The sequence below is a fragment of the Sus scrofa genome, chromosome 4, assembly GCF_000003025.6.
Source record: "Sus scrofa isolate TJ Tabasco breed Duroc chromosome 4, Sscrofa11.1, whole genome shotgun sequence".
Lineage (NCBI taxonomy): Eukaryota > Metazoa > Chordata > Mammalia > Artiodactyla > Suidae > Sus > Sus scrofa.
Genome location: NC_010446.5, coordinates 98,726,277 through 98,744,658, shown reverse-complemented (window position 1 = coordinate 98,744,658; position 18,382 = coordinate 98,726,277). Strand labels below are relative to the sequence as shown.

Genomic DNA, 18,382 nt, shown 5'->3' with positions numbered 1-18,382 from the left:
GGCTCAGATCCCAGTTGCTGGGACTGTGGTATAGGCGAGCAGCTGTAGCTCCGATTAGACCCCTAGCCTGGGAATCTCCATACACCACAGGTGTGGCCCTAAAAAGCAAAAAAAAAACGATGTGTAGCTCCCCCGCCCCAAGAATCTGACAATTTGCAGTTCTATTTAAGTATTTACTTAATCTTTTAATGTTTCCGGTTTGGTTTTAGGAGTGTTTGGGTCAGAATAAGTGTCCATTGAGTTCCAAAATTCCTACCATGAATGTCCTTTCATTTCATGTTGTCTGTTGAAGACATATCGAACACAGGAACCATTAGAACTCCTTCCTGCTAACTGAAGCTTACCAGGAAGTAATGTTGAAGTGAATACTTGACCAGAAGTTAAAACATTCTGGGTGGCGTTCCCGTCGTGGCTCAGTGGTTAACAAATCCGACTAGGAACCATAAGGTTGCGGGTTCGATCCCTGCCCTTGCTCAGTGGGTTAAGGATCCGGTGTTGTCGTGAGCTGTGGTGTAGGTCGCAGATGCAGCTCGGATCCCTCGTTGCTGTGGCTGTGGTGTAGGCTGGCAGCTACAGCTCCGACTCGACCCCTAGCCTGGGAACCTCCATATGCCGTGGAATCGGCCCTAGAAAAGACAAAAAAAAATAATAATAATAATAATAAAGCCCTTTTTAAAAAGTTGTTTCAGGTCCTAGTTAAAGTTCTAATTTTAATGCAGTATTAGGGAGTACTAGGATAAAAAGGTGAAAAGAGACAAGAGACTACAAAAGGCCTTAAGGAAAAACTAGTAAAAAAAAAAAAAAAAAAACCCTAAAAACTCCCTTTTTTACAGATAAGCAAACTATAACCCAGACAAATGACATTGCCAGTTCCTAGAGCAGAAAGAAATCTTTAGAAAGCTTTTATCTCTGAAACTTGGAAGCAGAAAACTGAACTCATTTTCCTTTTTCTGCTGTTGCATTATAGGGCAATACCTGTGGCATGTGGAAGTTCCCAGGCTAGGGAACCATTGGAACTACAGCTGCCAGCCTACATACACCACAGCCATAGCAAGCGGGGATCCAAGGCGAGTCTGCAACCTACACTGCAGCTCATGGCAACGCTGGATCCTTAACCCGCTGACCAGGGCCAGGGATTAAAGCTTCCTCCTCATGGATATCAGTCGTGCTTATTACCACTGAGCCACAACAGGAACTTCCTGAACTCTTTTTTTTTTTTTTTTTTTTTTTTTTTCCTGTCTTTTTAGGGCTGCACTCGCAGCATATGGAAGTTCCCAGGCCAGCGGGTGAATCGGAGCTGTAGCTGCTGGCCTGTACTACAGCCACACCAGATCCAAGCTGTGTCTTTGAAGCTCATGGCAGCACTGGATCCTTAACCCACTGACCAAGGCCAGAGATCAAACATGCCTTCTCATGGACGCTAGTCGGTTTTGCTACCACTGAGCCAGGGGAGGAACTCCCTGAACTCATTCTCTTGATTAAACAAATGTAGGAAAAAACTTCGTTGTCAGAAATAAGTGCTTTTGGGAGTTCCTGTTTTGGCTCAGCTGTAATGAACCTGACTAGTATCCATGAGGATGAGGGATCAATCCCTGGCCTCACTCAGTGGGTTAAGGATTCAGCATTGCTGTGAGCCATGTAGTTTGCAGACACAGTTCAAATCTGGTGTTTCTGCAGCTGTGGTGTAGGCTGGCAGCTGCAGCTCTAATTTGACCCCTTGCCTGGGAACTTCCACGTTTCATGGGTGTGGCCCTAAAAAGACAGAAAAAAAGAAGTGTTTTTGCTTATATGAAAGGATTTATTACAAACGTGTATAAATAATTTATACACAACTTCAAAAATGTATTGTTTGAATAAGACCTAAAAGGAGTATATATATATATTATTGTTCACTATAAGGTACTCATAATGAGGAGTTTCCATCATGGCTCAATAGTTAATGAACTTGACTAGTATTCATGAGGACGTGGGTTTGATCCCTGGCCTAGCTCTTTGGCTTAAAGATACAGCGTTGCCATGATCTGTGGTGTAGGTTGCAGACATGGCTCAGATCCTGAATTGCCCGTCACTGTGGCTGTGGCATAGGCTGGCAGTTACAGCTCTGACTTGTCCCCTAGCCTGGGAACCTCCACATGCCAAGGATGCTGCCCTAAAAGACAAAAGACAAAAAAAAAAAGTACTCATAACGAGACTTAATCCTTGTTATCTTGAATAAGTTTTTTTGTTTGTTTTTGTTGTTGTTTTGGTTTTTTGTCTTTTTGCCTTTTCTAGGGCCACTCCTTCGGCATATAGAGGTTCCCAGGCTAGGGGTCTAATCGGAGCTATAGCCACCAGCCTATGCCAGAGCCACAGCAATGCAGGATCGGAGCCTCGTCTGCAATCTACACCACAGCTCACGGCAATGCATATCCTTAATCCACTGAGCAAGGCTGGGGATGGAACCCGCAACCTCATGGTTCCTAGTTGGATTCGTTAACCACTGAGCCACGACGGGAACTCCTGTTTTTGTTTTTGTTTTTGTTTTGACTGGGTAACTTTTTTTTAATTACTCTATGAATTTTATTACATTTATAGTTGTACAACAATCATAACAATCCAATTTTATAGCATCTCCATCCCAAACCCCCAGCGCATCCCCCCACTCCCCAGGTTTTTTATTTATTAATAAGCCTTTTGTTTTTGGCCACACCTGTGGCATTTGAAGTTCCCATTGTGGCTCAGCAGAAACAAATCTGACTAGCATCCATGAGGACGAAGTTTTGATCCGTGGCCTCACTCAGTGGGTTAAATAATTGGTGTTGCCATGAGCTGTGGTGTAGGTCACAAACTCTGCTTGGCTCCCGCATTGCTGTGGTTGTAGTGTAGGCCAGGGCTCTAGCTCTGATTTGAACCCTAGTCTGAGAACCTCCATATGCCAAGGGTGCTGCCTTAAAAAAAAAAAAAAATCCTGATTTTGTGTGGTAGCACAAAAGACCTCAAATGGCCAAAGCAATATTGAGAAAGAAAAACAGAGCTGGAGGAAACAGGCTTCCTGACTTAGGACTTTACTATAAAGCTACAGTCACCAAAAAAGTATGGTACTGGCACAAAAACAGAAATAAAGATCAGTGGAACGGCATAGAAAGCCCAGAAAACCTGCCCACCTATGGTAAATCTGTGACAAAGGAGGCAAGAATATACAATGAAGACAAGACAGCCTCTTCAAAAAATGGTACTGGGAAAACTGGACCTCTACATGTAAAAGAATGAAATTAGAACACTAATACCATGCACAAAAATAAATCAAAATGGATTAAAGATCTAAACATAAAACTGGATACTATAAAACTCTTAGAGGAAAACATAGGGGCAGAATATTCTTTGACATAAATTGCAGCAATATTTTTTTTTTCTGTCTTTCTAGGGCCTCACCTGTGATATATGAAAGTTCCCAGGCTAGGAGTTGAATCAGAGCTGCAACTGCCTGCCCATGTCACAGCCACAGCAACAAGAATCTGAACCGTCTGTGGTCTACACCACAGCTCATGGCAATACCGGATCCTCAGCTTACTGAACAAGGCTAGGGGTGGAACCTGCACCTTCATGGATGCTACTCAGATTCATTACCAATGAGCCCCAACAGGAACTCCAGCAATATCTTTCTTGATCCACCTCCTAGGGTAACTTAAATTTTCCTGATCCTATACAGTATTGACCATCATGTTCAATAAGCATTGCCTCCTTTATCAGAACAAGTTTATAAGTGGATTTTATTTTATTTATTTATTTATTTATTTTGTCTTTTTGCCTTTTCTAGGGCTGCTCCCGTGGAACATGGAGGTTCCCAGGCTAGGGGTCCAATCGGAGCTGTAGCCACCAGCCTACACCAGAGCCACAGCAACTTGGGATCCGAGTAGCGTCTTCGACCTACACCACAGCTCACAGGAACACTGGATCCTTAACCCATTGAGCAAGGCCAGGGATCAACCCCGAAACCTCATGGTTCCTAGTCGGATTCATTAACCTCCGCCACAACGGGAACTCCAGGAAAGTAGACTTTAGAAATGAGGAATATGAGGCTTAGAGTAAGTAATTTGCCCCAAGGTTGTGGCTAGTAAGTGGTAGGGTTTAATTTTAACCCAGCTTTGTTTGACTGGAGCCCAAACTTACTTGAAACATATGCTGCTTCATTTGTGAAATAGGTGGTAGGGAAAAGTGTGTTCTTTCAAATGACGGTTGGTCTCAGAATAGTTCCTATTTGGGATACTGTTATCACTTAAGATATCTTGTGAACTTTAGTAATTTCTTTCATAATCTGTTTCAAGTTATGTATATATTTAGTTAATGGCAGTTACTTATCCTCTATAGAGTTCTGGAATTTTAAAAGTCACTTGGAATTTGTGATAGGGAATAAAGTGAGATAATCAAGGTAGAGAATAGCTTTATTTGTTGAAAAATGTGAATATAGGAGTTTCCCATTGTGGCCCAGTGGGTTAAGAACCCAATTAGCATCCATGAGGAGGCAGGTTCATTCCCAGGCCACAGTGGGTTGAGGATCCAAGGATTCAGCATTGCCAAAAGCTGTGGCATAGCCCATATCTGCAACTCTGATTCAGTTCCTGGCCCAGGAACTTACATGCAGATGCAGGCTCAAAAAGAAAAAAGAAAAGAAAAATGTGAATACAAAGTAATTGGAGGAGTTCCCGTAGTGGCACAGTGGAAACGAATCTGACTAGGAACCATGAGGTTGTGTGTTTGATCCCTGGCCTCACTCAGTGGGTTAAGGATCTGGTGTGGCCATGAGCTGTGGTGTAGGTTGCAAACGCGACTCTGATCTGGTGTTGCTGTGGCTGTGGCGTAGGCTGGCGGCTACAGCTCCAATTAGGCCCCTAGCCTGGGAACCTCCATATGCTGCTGGTACAGCCCTCAAAAAGACAAAAAAAAAAAAAAGTAATTGGACTGATTTTTCCTCCCTATATGTGTCTTAACTTGATAAATTTCAGGAAATGATGGCAGTATCATTAGAACATAGGCACTAAATAATTATTTTTGGTTACAACAATTATAGTTAACACTGTTTTGCAATCAGGGTGATTATGCATGTTATTCATCACAATACTAGTAGGTTAGATAATACAAATAATTTTATTCAGGGCAGAAAATTCTACTGTACAAAAGAGAAATTTCATCCAGTTGAAATGATCAGGGAAATTTGTATGCAAGAGGCAATTTAAGACAGCTCTGAAAGATGGGTAGAATTTTGGTAAGAGAAGACATTTTAGGCAGAATTAACTACAAATAGAAAATTACAAAATGTATTTAAGGAAAAGTAACAGTTTGGAGACCATGGACCAATGGAGGAAAGGCACTGGAGATAATAATGGTAAGTTAGGAGTTTCCGTCATGGCGCAGTGGTTAAAGAATCTGACTAGGAACCATGAGTTGCAGGTTCGATCCCTGGCCTTGCTTTGCTCATTGGGTTGAGGATCCAGCATTGCTGTGAGCTGTGGTGTAGGTCACAGATGCAGCTTGGATCTGGCGTTGCTGTGGCTGTGGCATAGGCCAGTGGCTACAGCTCCGATAGATTCCTAGCCTGGGAACCTCCAGATGCCACGGGAGTGGCCCTAGAAAAGGCAGAAAGACCAAAAAAAAAAAAAAAAAAAAAAGTAAAGAAAAATAATGGGAAGTTAGATTGGAACAGTTGTGGAGGGTCTTAAAAGGTAGTGCTTTTACTTTGTTGATAACAAGGAACAAGTTTTTTGGTTTTATTTATTTATTTATTTAGTCTTTTTTTGCTATTTCTTGAGCCGCTCCCGAAGCATATGGAGGTTCCCAGGCTAGGGGTCCAATTGGAGCTGTAGCTGCCGGCCTACGCCAGAGCCACAGCGACGCGGGATCCGAGCCATGTCTGCAACCTACACCACAGCTCACGGCAACGCCGGATCCTTAACCCACTGAGCGAGGCCAGGGATCGAACCCACAACCTCATGGTTCCTAGTTGGATTCGTTAACCACTGCGCCACGACGGGAATTCCTTATTTTGTTTTTTGAGTAGAGGATTACTAGAAGATTAGTCTGATTATGTATATAAGCTGAGAAGACAGACCAAGAAGCTGACTGTGATGCTGTTGATACATAATTTATTAACATGGTGATGATAACCTTTAAGAGAGGGCAAGGGGAATGGAAGGAAGGGAATTCATGCAAGAATTTCTAGGTAGAAGTCTACAGAATTTTATAACTAGATGGAAGGGGTCAAATCAAAGATAACCAGGATATCCAACTTGAGTAAATCTAGATGCAGGTGATAAATTTAATCTTTGGGCAATAATGAGCAGAAAAAGGAGTTCCCGACGTGGCTCAGTGGTTAAGGAATCCAACTAGGAACCATGAGGTTGTGGGTTCGATCCCTGGCTTTGCTCAGTAGGTTAAGGATCCGGCATTGCCATGAGCTGTGGTGTAGGTTGCAGACGCGGCTCGGATCCCGAGTTGCTGTGTCTGTGGCATAGGCCGGTGGCTACAGCTCCAATTGGACCCCTAGCCTGGGAACCTCCACATGCTGTGGGAGCAGCCCAAGAAATGGCAAAAAGACAAAAAAAAAAGGGGGGGGGGCAGAAAGATGAGAGACGGGCTAAAAACGGAAATTTGGCTAACACAAGGAGGTAAGAAAACTAGCAATGGGCAAAGAAACAAGCCATTAATTTAGTAGGATCTGATTAAGTATTATTCTTTTTAGGGTTGCACCTATGGCATATAGAAGTTCCCAGGTCAGGGATTGAATCAGAGCTATAGCTGCAGCCTATTCCACAGCTATGGCAACACAAGATCTGAGCTGCATTTTTTGTTTTTGTTTTTGTTTTTTTCTTTTTAGGGCTATGCCTGTGGCATACAGAAGTTCCTGGGCCAGGGGTCAAATTGGAGCTGCAGCTGCCAGACTATGCCACAGCCACAACAACTCAGGACCCAAACTTGGTCTGCGATCTACACCACAGCTCACTGTGACGCCAGATCCTTAACCCACTGAGTGAAGCCAGGGATGGAACTCACATCCTCATGGATACTAGTCAGGTTTGTAACCTGCTGAGCCCCAGTGGGAGCTCACCATTGGTGTTTTGTTTTTTTGTTTTTTTTTTTTTTTTTTTTTGAGTGTGCTTCCTTAGCACCTACTTCAGTGCCAAGCTATTTCAATGAGAAAAGAGAACCAATTGAAGTGAATTTCTGCACATTCTCACCAACAAATCTATCAACCTACCTGGATCGCTATCTAGATTCTCTACCTTCTTGCTCCAAGAAAAGAACTGTCTGTGGACCTATTACTTGATCCTAGCCTCTCTCAACTATTCAAGGAAATCAATCCAGCAATTGTCCCTTTTCTATCCTGTATCAGTTTTAGCATCAGCTACATTATTTCCCACCATGGAAAAAAGAAATGACCCTTTTATCCCACATTTCTCTTCAGCTTCAGCTCCATTTCTCCTCTCCTTTTTTTTTTAGCCACATCCATGGCATGTGGAAGTTCCCTGGCTAGTGGCCAGTGATCAAATCCAAACCACAGCAGTGACCTGAGGTGTACAGTGACAATGCCAGATCTTTACCTGCTGTACCACAAGGGAACTCCCCATTTTGTTTCTTGATTTCTGGAGTGATCTATACATGATAATTCCACATCTCCCATTCTTTCTAGAACCCTCTCCAATCACTTAACTTCCTGGAAACAGCCCTTGTCAAGATCACTAATGACTACTATGTTTGCCAGATCCAGTGGTTATCTCAGTCCTCATTTTATCCAATCTACACAGCAACACCTGACACAATTACTCTCTCCTTTTTTGTCTTTTTAGGGCTGCACTCATAGGTCATGGAGGTTCACAAGCTAGAGGCAGAATTGGAGCTGTAGCTGCTGGCCTATGCCACAGCCACAGCAACTCCAGATCCAAGCTGCATCTTTGACCTACACCATAGCTCATGGCAATGCCGGATCCTTAACCCACTAATCGAGGCCAGGGATCAAAATTGCATGGATGCTCGTCAGATTTGTTTCTGCTAAGCCATGGTGGGAACTCCACTCTCTCCTTCTTGACAAAATTTCATTATATGGCTTTCAGAACATTACTTCCTGGGTTTTCCTTCACTGGTCATTCCTTTTCAATCTCCTTTGAAAGTTACTCCTTATGGCTCAGTCCTTGGACCTCTGTTCTATATGAGCTCACTCACTTCCTGGGCACCCTCATCCATTTCATGGCTTTAAGGTCATCTATATACTAAAAATTCTTTTTTTTAGGGCCACACCCCTGGCATATAGAAGTTCCCAGGCAGGGGTTGAATCGGAGCTGTAGCTACTGGCCTACACCACAGCCACAGCAATGCCAGATTCCAGCTGGGTCTGTGATATACACCACAGCTCATGGAATGCCCGGTCCTTAACCCACTGAGTAAGGGCAGGGATCAGACCTGTAGCCTCACAAATACTAGTCAGGTTCCTTACCACTGACCAACAACAGGAACTTCCAAAGTCTATTTTCTTTTTTTGTCTTTTTGCCTTTTTTCTAGGGCCGCTTCCTGCAGTACATGGAGGTTCCTAGGCTAGGGGTCCAATCGGAGCTGTAGTTACCCGCCTACACCAGAGCCACAGCAACAAGGGATCCAAGCCTCGACTGGGACCTACACCACAGCTCATGGCAATGCTGGATCCTTAACCCACTGTGCAAGGCCAGGGACCGAACCCTCAGCCTCACGGCTCCTAGTCAGATTCGTTAACCACTGTGCCAGGACGGGAACTCTCCAAAGTCTACTTCCTTTTTTTTTTATTTTCAGGGCCACACCCGAGGCATATGGAGGTTCCCAGGCTGGGGGTCTAATAAGAGCTACAGTTGCTGGCCTACACCACAGCCACAGCAACACCAGATCCGAGCCACGTCTGCCACATACACCACAGCTCATGGCAAAGCCAGATTCTTTTATTTTTATTTATTTTATTTTATCTTTTTGTCATTTCTTGGGCCGCTTCCGCAGCATATGGAGGTTCCCAGGCTAGGGGTCTAATCGTAGCTGTAGCAGTGGCTACAGCAACGCGGGATCTGAGCCAAGTCTGTAGCCTACACCACAGCTCATGGCATCGCCGGATCCTTAACCCACTGAGCAAGGCCAGGGATCGAACCCACAACCTCATGGTTCCTAGTCGGATTCACTAACCATTGAGCCACGATGGGAACTCCCAAAGCCAGATTCTTAACCCACTAAGCCAGGCCAGGGAAGGAACACAACAACCTCGTGGTTCCTAGTCAGATTCATTTCTGCTGCTCCGGGGAACTCCCCAAAATCTATTTTCCACACAACAACCAACATGATCTTTTAAAAAGAATGCGATGTAACTTTTCTTCTTAAAAACACTCTGCTTAAAATTGCTCCCCAACTCAACGTTAAAAGCCAAAGTCCTTCCAGTGGCCTTCCAGGGTCTATGTGAACTCTTTTCCTTCATCTCTGAGATCTCATATTCTACCACTTGACGCCTCTCTTACTCTTCTCTAGCCACAGTGGCCTCCTTGTTTTCCCTCTAAGGTATCAAAACATTCCTGTATTAGGTCCTTTACACTTGCTGTTCTGTCTGCCACCATGTTTTCTTCCCCCTTTCCCATATTTGCTTGGTTGCCTTGTTCTCAACATTCACATCAAGTATCACTTACTACCAGAAGCCATCCTTGATCACCAAACTCTCACTCCCATTCTCTTACAGTGTTATATGTGCAGTGCCCTTCCTCTCCCTTACCCTGCTTCATGCTTCTTGAGAGAAATTATTACTTCCTGATATATGTATTTTTTATGGTCTCCTGCCACTAAGCCCTGGAGGGAAGGGACTTTGTCATTTTGCTGTATTCCCCCACGTCTAAAACTGTACTTGACATAAGACGTTCGACAACTTTTTGTTGAATTAACAAATACTAGATTTGAGCTTGACAAAACAGGTTCCTCGCCTCAAGAAACCTGAGTCTACTAGGGAGAGTGAAAGAGTTAAAATACAATAATTACACGTGTTTAGTGGAACACAGGAGCCTCCAAATCTGTCCAGATGATTTACATAGGAAAATGGGATGGCATGGTTAATCTAGGTTGTGCTAATCAATACAATAGATATCTAAGTCTTTTGGAAACTATGTTTCATGCAGTTATGAAACTGTACCATAATTGGTGAAGGTGCGATTACTTCGCCTTTTATTCTTTTCTCGTCTCAAATTCTACAGGGAAATTTTCCGTTTCACTTCATTTACTTCCTTTCCCTATAATCCAACGTCAAGTGGCTGTAAATGGTATTGTCCAAGGAGAGTGTAAAATATTGCTCGGTCTGGGAGTCTGCGTAGTGAATGGCGCAAGGGAGCTGGCGCATGCGCATCGTCTGAGACACGGCAAAATGGCTGCCAGGTACTTTGTCGCGTTCCATGCCCCAAGGAGTTGCCAGCAGCGGCGGCGGCGGTAGCTGCAGGTGCCAGAACGTAACAGTGGCTGCTAAGCGGTGGGAGTTTCTCGGCCCTGTTGTGTGAGCTGGACTGCTCCGAGAGAGACCTCGCTAGGAAGCAAAACGCCGGGTGGAGCGGTGAAGCCCCTCCCCCAACCTCTCCTTAGTTTGACCAACTCCCTCACCCTCCCCTCCAGGTTTCTCCTCCCAACCCGCTACACGCTGGCTTATTGCGCAGGCGCACAAATAATCGGAGTGTCTCCTTAGCCCTTGGGGCTTGTGGGCTTCTGCGCGCGCTTCTCGTTCCTCTCCCTTGATTGGCCAGGTTGCCCCGCCATCACGCCTCCCTCCGCTTTCTAGGTTGAGAAGGAAGCGGGGGGGCGGAGCCAAGCAGCGCGTGCGCGATACTGTTGCTGTCCCTTTGCTGCTATTGCGTTGCAAAAAAAATCCTGACTAGGTAGCCTTGGGCCTTTCCTGTGTTAGAGGACCTAAAGGGGAGAGAGATTTCTGCAGCTGAAGGGGCAGTCGGGTAGTATTAACTGTAAGATATTAACGCCCGTTCTTAGAGGAGTGTGGGGAAGGGGCTTAAGCATTGAGAGCCGAAGAGTATAAAACCATTAATTTCTGGGCCAGGCGTTTAGAAAAGGCTTTGCAGGACGTGTTTTCTGCGTTTCTTCCGAGATTACTGACTGGTTTAAACACAATCCTTTGAACAATTTTGATAAACCTTCGAAACCCGCAGCCCCTCCTTGCAACGTGTAGGAGCCACCAGCGTGCCCAGCAGCTGGTCCTCCCGTCCTACCTCCAGAAGAGCCTAGCGCGTGCACCATCTCCACCCCCTGGCCTCCCTCCCCACCTGCGGCTTTCACGCACTCGCAGTGATTGTTTTGCCGGCTCCCGCCGCCGCCGCCGCCGCCGCCGCGGCCGCCAGAGGAGCAGCAGCGCTTGTGCAAACTGGGAAGATGGCGGCCGGCGGCGGCGGAGGCAGCAGTAAGGCCTCCTCCTCGTCGGCCTCTTCAGCAGGGGCTCTGGAGTCCTCGTTGGATCGAAAATTCCAGTCGGTAACTAACACCATGGAATCTATTCAAGGCTTGTCGTCTTGGTGTATAGAGAACAAGAAACACCACACTACCATCGTCTACCATTGGATGAAGTGGCTCCGGAGATGTGAGTGTTGGGGGTGACTAGGGAAGGGAAGACTGGGGAATGGAAAGAAATACTGCCCAAAACGCTTCGGGCTTCCCGGTGGAGCCGCTGCATTCGGTTAGGGTTGTTCACCTTAAAGCTTCGACTCGAGTGTTCCCATATCCAGACTCCATTCCTAGTCAGGATTGTCCTGAACTGCAGGAAACTCATTATTTCATGGGTTTTATAGCCACTGGTGTGACCTTGGGCCGTTGGGCCCAAATCTGTATAGATCCATACATTATTTCATTTCAGAGCCTTGTAAGGTGGTGGTGTTTTCACTGAACCTTCAAGGAAATTGTCGCGTCCGTTTATTTCTTATAGGCCTTGACGTATTAATGATTTCTTGGTTTCCTGGTGATAGACAGGCAATGGTTGAAGCAGTAATAGTAAATGCACCTACTTCACCGGCATATGTTGGACCATTCTCTTTTCTGCTGACCTATAACTTGTGATGTGTAGTAAGAAAGGCCTCACTTAGGTGAATGTTAAGAAGTGGTAACGTGAGCTCCACGTAGAGCTGAGGCGACCACCTGGGAGGTTTCCCTGTACCTGTGTATTCGCTGCAATAAAATCCAGACAGAGTTCTTGATACCAGAAACAACCGTAGTCAGTATCGCCACTAATACTTTAAATTGTAAAATATATCTGGCTACTTTTTAATCAGTTCAAATACCTTTTAAAAATAGGGATTGATTTCATAGGTAATCAAAACAAGGAATCAAGAAGTGTGTTTGCTGAATATATACTATCTCCCCCCACCCCCCAGTTATTGCTTTTTTGGTCTTCTTAGTGGAATTTTTTTTTTTTTTTTCCACTTACTGCTTTACTGCAGAAGTCTATTTAACTGTCAGGAAACATAGATTGTTTGCAGAAGATTTCAAATCTTTTAGGAAGAAATGTTTGGAGAAGTCATTGTTGTCTCCTGGTGAGAAGAAAGGGTTGACCCTAAATCCGTATATATCTATTTGAATTTTAGGTCTGTTGTTGTGTCCTGTCTATGACATGTCACCCGTGAAAGTCATCATCCACTTATTCTTCTTTTCCACTTTTGCTATTGCTACCACTATAGTGTTTTAATTTGTGTTTACCTTTTAGGGAGCATATGGGTAAAACTTGTAAAATCATAGGCCCCAAGCTTCAAACCATTTGTATATAAAGTTATTGTTGGGAGAGATGTTTTGTGGCTCTTTGAATAATATATAAAGAAAGGATTGTATAAGCAAGGCAGGATTACCTGTATTTACCAATAGCAGATCAGAGTTTCTTTCTTTCCAAGCAGTAAAATTAGACCATACAATATCAGATATAATAATAGTCATTATCAAGGATGCACATAATAAGTATCTACTATGTGCCCAGCCATTTGCCATTTATAATATATCTAGTATCTCATTATGCCTTAAGATAACCCTTAGAAGTAGATTTTTTTAATCCTTGATTTACAGATGGGGAAACTAAGACTCAGAAATGTTAAGTTGCTTAAGTTATTTGACTCCACCATATCAGATGACAATGGCCAGGCCACATTTAACTTTGTAATGTTTTCATGATTATTCATTAATGGAATTGGTATGCCTGTGGTAGCAAGCAGTGCTCAAATAAGCCAGAGGACATAGTCTCCTTAAACATATTTTTCTTCCTATTTTAAAACATTTTTATTTTTCCTACCTTTGGGCTCTAGTGCTTTAACTATATGGTTACATCATTTGCAAGGATAAGTTGGTTCCCATCCCTACCTGTGGGATTACAAATGACAATTACAATGTATTTTTTCTAGTCAGGGATAATAATGTATACTGGAGCTAGAATTTTTCTGCCTCTACTTTTGATATTGTGTCTGAGCTTATTTCCCTTGTTGATATTTTAAGAGGGGAAAAAATGCTCTAGGAAGACAGTACTTCATTTGAAGTGAATTATATATAGTTTGTGTGGTTAAAATGCTTTTGACTTTCTATAAACCTCTTTTTTTTTTTTTTTTTTTCCCCTGGTGGAATGGACCTTACCTTTCTAAGGGTAATTTGTAGTTGTTTTGTGTTTACATTGAATGAGTATCATCTATTTTATTGTAAATAAAGCCTTTTGAGAGAAATATTCAGGAGAGTGGTAGAATTTTTTTAGTTTGAGTTTGGTTTCTAAGTCAGCTTTAGGTAAATTTGTGAAATAGGTGTCTTTGGCATTCAAGCCTTTCTATTTTCCTGATGCCACTTTTACTTCTCTCTTTTTTTTTTTAATTTGGTATCGGTTATTTAGGAATCTATATTTAGACCTCAGTATGAATTTAAGTAACTATGTAACTTCCTGAGACATTTTCATTTTATCCTTTATTTGAGAAACTTTTTGTTCACTGTAAAGGAAATAATTTAGAGAAGGCAAGTATACTTCCTGAAGACATTCCTTGGTGGGTTCTACTGATTTTATTCAGGCTTGTTTTTATTTTTGTTTTTTTTTTTTTGGTCTTTTTTGTCTTTTTGCCTTTTCTAGGGCTGCTCCCGTGGCATATAGAGGTTCCCAGGCTAGGGGTCCAATTGGAGCTACAGCTGCCGGCCTATACAACGACCACAGCCACAGCAACGCGGGATCCGAGCTGCATCTGCGACATACACCACAGCTCACAGCAACACCAGATCCTTAACCCACTGAGCAAGGCCAGGGATTGAACCCGCAACCTCATGGTTCCTAGTCGGATTCATTAACCACTGTGCCACGACGGGAACTCCAGTATTCAGGCTTGTTTTAATTTGCCTGATACTTCCAGTGCTATCATTTTTTAAAGTGATCTTTCTGTAGCATAAGCAGATATCATTTCAGTGCTTTAAAATCATCCAGTGATATTCCATTGCAACAGGCCTAAGAGCTAAACTTCTTTTACTGCAGGTAAAAGGACTACAAGCTCCTACACCGTCTGCCCTACCTACTATCTCTCAGGCTTCTCCCAGTCCTATCTTCTCATCATTTAGATCCAAACTCAAGTATTACCTTCTCAGAAAGGCCTTCCCTAATGATCTTATTTCAAGTGTTTCCTTCAGTTACTTTCTATCATATCGTTTTATTTTCAGTGTATGAAATTATCTTATTTATTTGTTTGTTATTTATCTTCTTGCACCAGATGACAGGGCTGTGTCTTTGCTACTGTGTCCCCAAGCAACTAGAACAGTGTTTGTCACACAATAAGCAATTGATAAATATTTTTAAAATATAATTTTGTGAAATAGTTAATCAAGAACTTGAATTGTTTTAATTTCTGTTTATCAGAAGGCAACATTTATAATTGAAAGAAATTATAGGTATGGGTCGTCGGCAGTTGCAAAACATGGCTTTTATGTAGACTTGATATGTAATTTGACTAGATTGTCATTTCTGTATTTTGTTCCATTTTTAATATAAAATGGAAATCAATGTATTAAAGTAGAAAAATACAGACTTTAGAATCAGACCTAGGTTGGCATTCCCGTCGTAGCACAGTGGTTAACGAATCTGACTAGGAACCATGAGGTTGTGGGTTCGATCCCTGGCCTTGCTCAGTGGGTTAAGGATCTGGTGTTGCCATGAGCTGTGGTGTAGGTTGAAGACGCGGCGTAGGCCGGCGGCTACAACTCCAATTGGACCCCTAGCCTCGGAACCTCCATATGCCGCGGGAGCAGCCTAAGAAAGAAATGGCAAAAAAAAAGACACACAAAAAAGAATTAGACCTAGGTTCAAATATTAATTCCGTGTCTTTAATGCCTGGGTAATTCTATGCACAATATAAATTGTGAATCTCATTTCTGATCTGTAAGTAGAGATAATTATCTCTCATAGGATTTAAAGAGATAACATTGTATTTTAGTATAGGTCCTAGCATATAGAAATATGTTCAGTTTAGTTACTGTGATGACAGTGATGATGTAGATAGTCTTAAGGTCCTGAGTATTCAAAATAATTACTTTGTTTTGGGAACAGTGCTGGAAATTACATGCCCAGTCAGGGGCAGATGATTTGGACCAGCCTTCTTTAGTGAACTAGCAAGTTCTCTGAGGGAAAATATTGTGTTTATGATATCTCTATATTGTTTGTAATTATTGAATGGGTTGGTTGAAGGTGATATGAGAATTGGTGAGTTTTTGAAGAAAAGAGGGATATAGAAAAGTAGAATCATTTGTGAAGCAGAAAATCTGTTAAGATTTCCCTTCAGCTATCTTTGGTTCAAACTTTAAATATGTATAAGATTAGAAAAGTAATGACACCCTGCCCCTTCTACTGACCACGCCACTTCAGTAGTTATCTTTTTAAGAGCCAATCTTTTTTCTTTTACCCCGTTTACTTTCCCTCCTCCCCTTCATTTGAAGCAAATCTCAGAAAATCTGGTATTTTTTTCCACAAGAGAAACTGTTGTTATATAAACATGGACTAGCAAAAAAAAAAATAAAAAATAAAAAATCTGTTATACAGGATTAATTTGTTGTAGAGAATTTGCAAAATAATATTTACCATTTTTGATGAATGACAATGGTTTCTCAGTTTGGGTCTTAGGGTCCTTGGGTGGACCATGAAGACGGTAATAGTTTTATAGCTAACTTTTTTTTGCTTTAAATTACTTTTATTATTTCCATAGACAGTAATCTTCAATCTATAGCTAACTATTAGCTTTTTTTTTTTTTTTTTTTTTTGGTCTTTTTAGGGCTGCACCCTTGGCATATGGAAGTTCCCAGGCTAGGGGTTGAATTGGAGCTGCAGCTGCTCGCCACAGCAACACCAGATCCGAGCCACGTCTGTGACCTATGCTGCAGCTCATGGCAACACAGGATCCTTAACCCACTGAGCAAGACCAGGGATTGAACCCACATCCTCTTGAATCCTAGTGGGGTTTGTTACCACTGAGCCATGATGGGGAACTCCGAAAGATCATTCTTAGTTGCTGCAGAAATAGGTATGCCAGTAGGTAGCTATTGTAGTATTCTTAGGATAAAATATTGGTAGTTAGGACCAGGTTTTGGAAATGATAATTTGATTCTGGATCTGTTTTGAGGGTAGATCCAAATGGAATTTTATTTTATTTTATTTCTTTTGTACTTTTTAGGGCCAAACCGGCAGCATATGGAGATTCCCATGCTAGGGATAGAATCAGAGCTATAGCTACTGCCCTGTGCCACAGCCACAGCAACACAGGATCCAAGCCGCATCTGTGACCTACACCACAGCTCACAGCAATGCCGGATCCTTAACCCACAGTTGGAGGCCAGGGATTGAACCCTGCAGCTTCATGGTTCCTAGTTGGATTCATTTCCACTGCACCACGACGGGAACTCCCCCAGGTGGAATTTTATTTATTTATTTATTTTTGTTTGTTTGTTTGTCTTTTGTCTTTTTGTTGTTGTTGTTGCTATTTCTTGGGCCGCTCCTGCGGCATATGGAGGTTCCCAGGCTAGGGGTCGAATCGGAGCTGTAGCCGCCGGCCTATGTCAGAGCCACAGCAACGCGCGATACGAGCCGAGTCTGCAACCTACACCGCAGCTCACGGCAACGCCAGATCGTCAACCCACTGAGCAAGGGCAGGGACCGAACCCGCAACCTCATGGTTCCTAGTCGGATTCGTTAACCACTGCGCCACGACGGGAACTCCCCCAGGTGGAATTTTAGATGGATTAAATGTAGGGTAAGAGAGGAGAGTAATTAAGAATGAGAGTTCCCACCGTGGTGGAAGGGTATCAGCCGTGTCTTTAGAGCACTGGGACGCAGGTTCCATCCCTGGCCCAACATAGCAAGTTAAAAGGATCCTCTGTTGCCAGCAGCTGTGGCATAGGTACTCCGTATGTTCTGGGGCAGCCACAAAAAAAAAAAAGAAGAGGGAAAAAACAAAAAGGAAAAACGGGAATGTCTTTTTGCCTGAGTGACTAGAAAGAGTTGACATTTGTTGAAATTGGGAAGGCTGGAAGTGGAGCAGGTTTGGGGAGAAAGATCAGAAATTTAGTTGTGAATATGTTAGGTTGGATTGGGTTGTCATAACATTAAAAAAATATAATTCAGAAATACAGACTTCACTCATGTAAAGTAAACAGTTCACTTGTTTTAGCGTCTTCATAGAGTTGTGCGTCAGTCCCAAAGGGGGTCTTATTTAGTGTGTAAATTGTCTTTAGAGCAACCAGATTGAAAGAGATAATATACTAGGAAGTAAATGTAGGTAGAATAGTAAGTGTATTAGGATATATTAAGTGTACATAGAGAAGAGTGTCCAGAGAGAAGGCTCTGGGGCATTCCAGTATTTTAGATTCCTCTCTCTACTTGATAATGTGTTACTGGTTTAGGTACTTTTCCAGGTTTAAGGTAAACTTCATTTCAGCTCCCCAAAGAAGTAATAAATCTGTTTTGCTCTCTTGCGTGTCTCTCAAGTCTTGGTTTAGGCTTAATGGCACTCTGGATTAGTTAGGCATTTGGTTTGGATGCCTAGGTCACCTCTTCTTCCATTGCCCTAGGTTCATAGAGATGTAGTTAATTTCCTTACTTCCGGACAGTGTTTCAAACCATGAACTGTCTTAACTAGAACAAGATTATTGTAATGGTATATACTAAATGAGCCTTTTTACATGTATCAGCTTTTTTACAAGCAGTTATATTCTTCATTTAGCTGCTTTGTCTCTCAAGTACAAAAGGGTAGTGTTGTATGCATGGCTCTAGGTGGATTTGAAGCAATATATTTTTTTCTCTTTTTTGGGACCTTGCCCACAGCATGTGGAAGTTCCTGACCAGGGATCCAACCCACACCACTGCAGTGACCTGAGCTGCTGCAGT

General features: G+C 42.8%; 1 protein-coding gene across 5 annotated transcripts in view; it reads left to right on the top strand.

Moving 5' to 3' along the window:
• RPRD2 (regulation of nuclear pre-mRNA domain containing 2) overlaps positions 10,053-18,382 on the top strand; it is a 93,682-nt gene continuing 85,352 nt past the window's right edge. For 2 of the 5 annotated variants that reach the window (XM_013988089.2, XM_003355198.4), the window contains exon 1: positions 10,056-11,596. In XM_013988089.2, coding sequence (XP_013843543.1) covers positions 11,392-11,596 — 205 coding nt within the window. In that variant the 5' untranslated portion in view covers positions 10,056-11,391. Of the gene's footprint in view, positions 11,597-18,382 lie in introns of all 5 variants that reach the window. The other 3 variants (XM_013988087.2, XM_003355199.4, XM_021089902.1) reach the window with 3 other exon arrangements.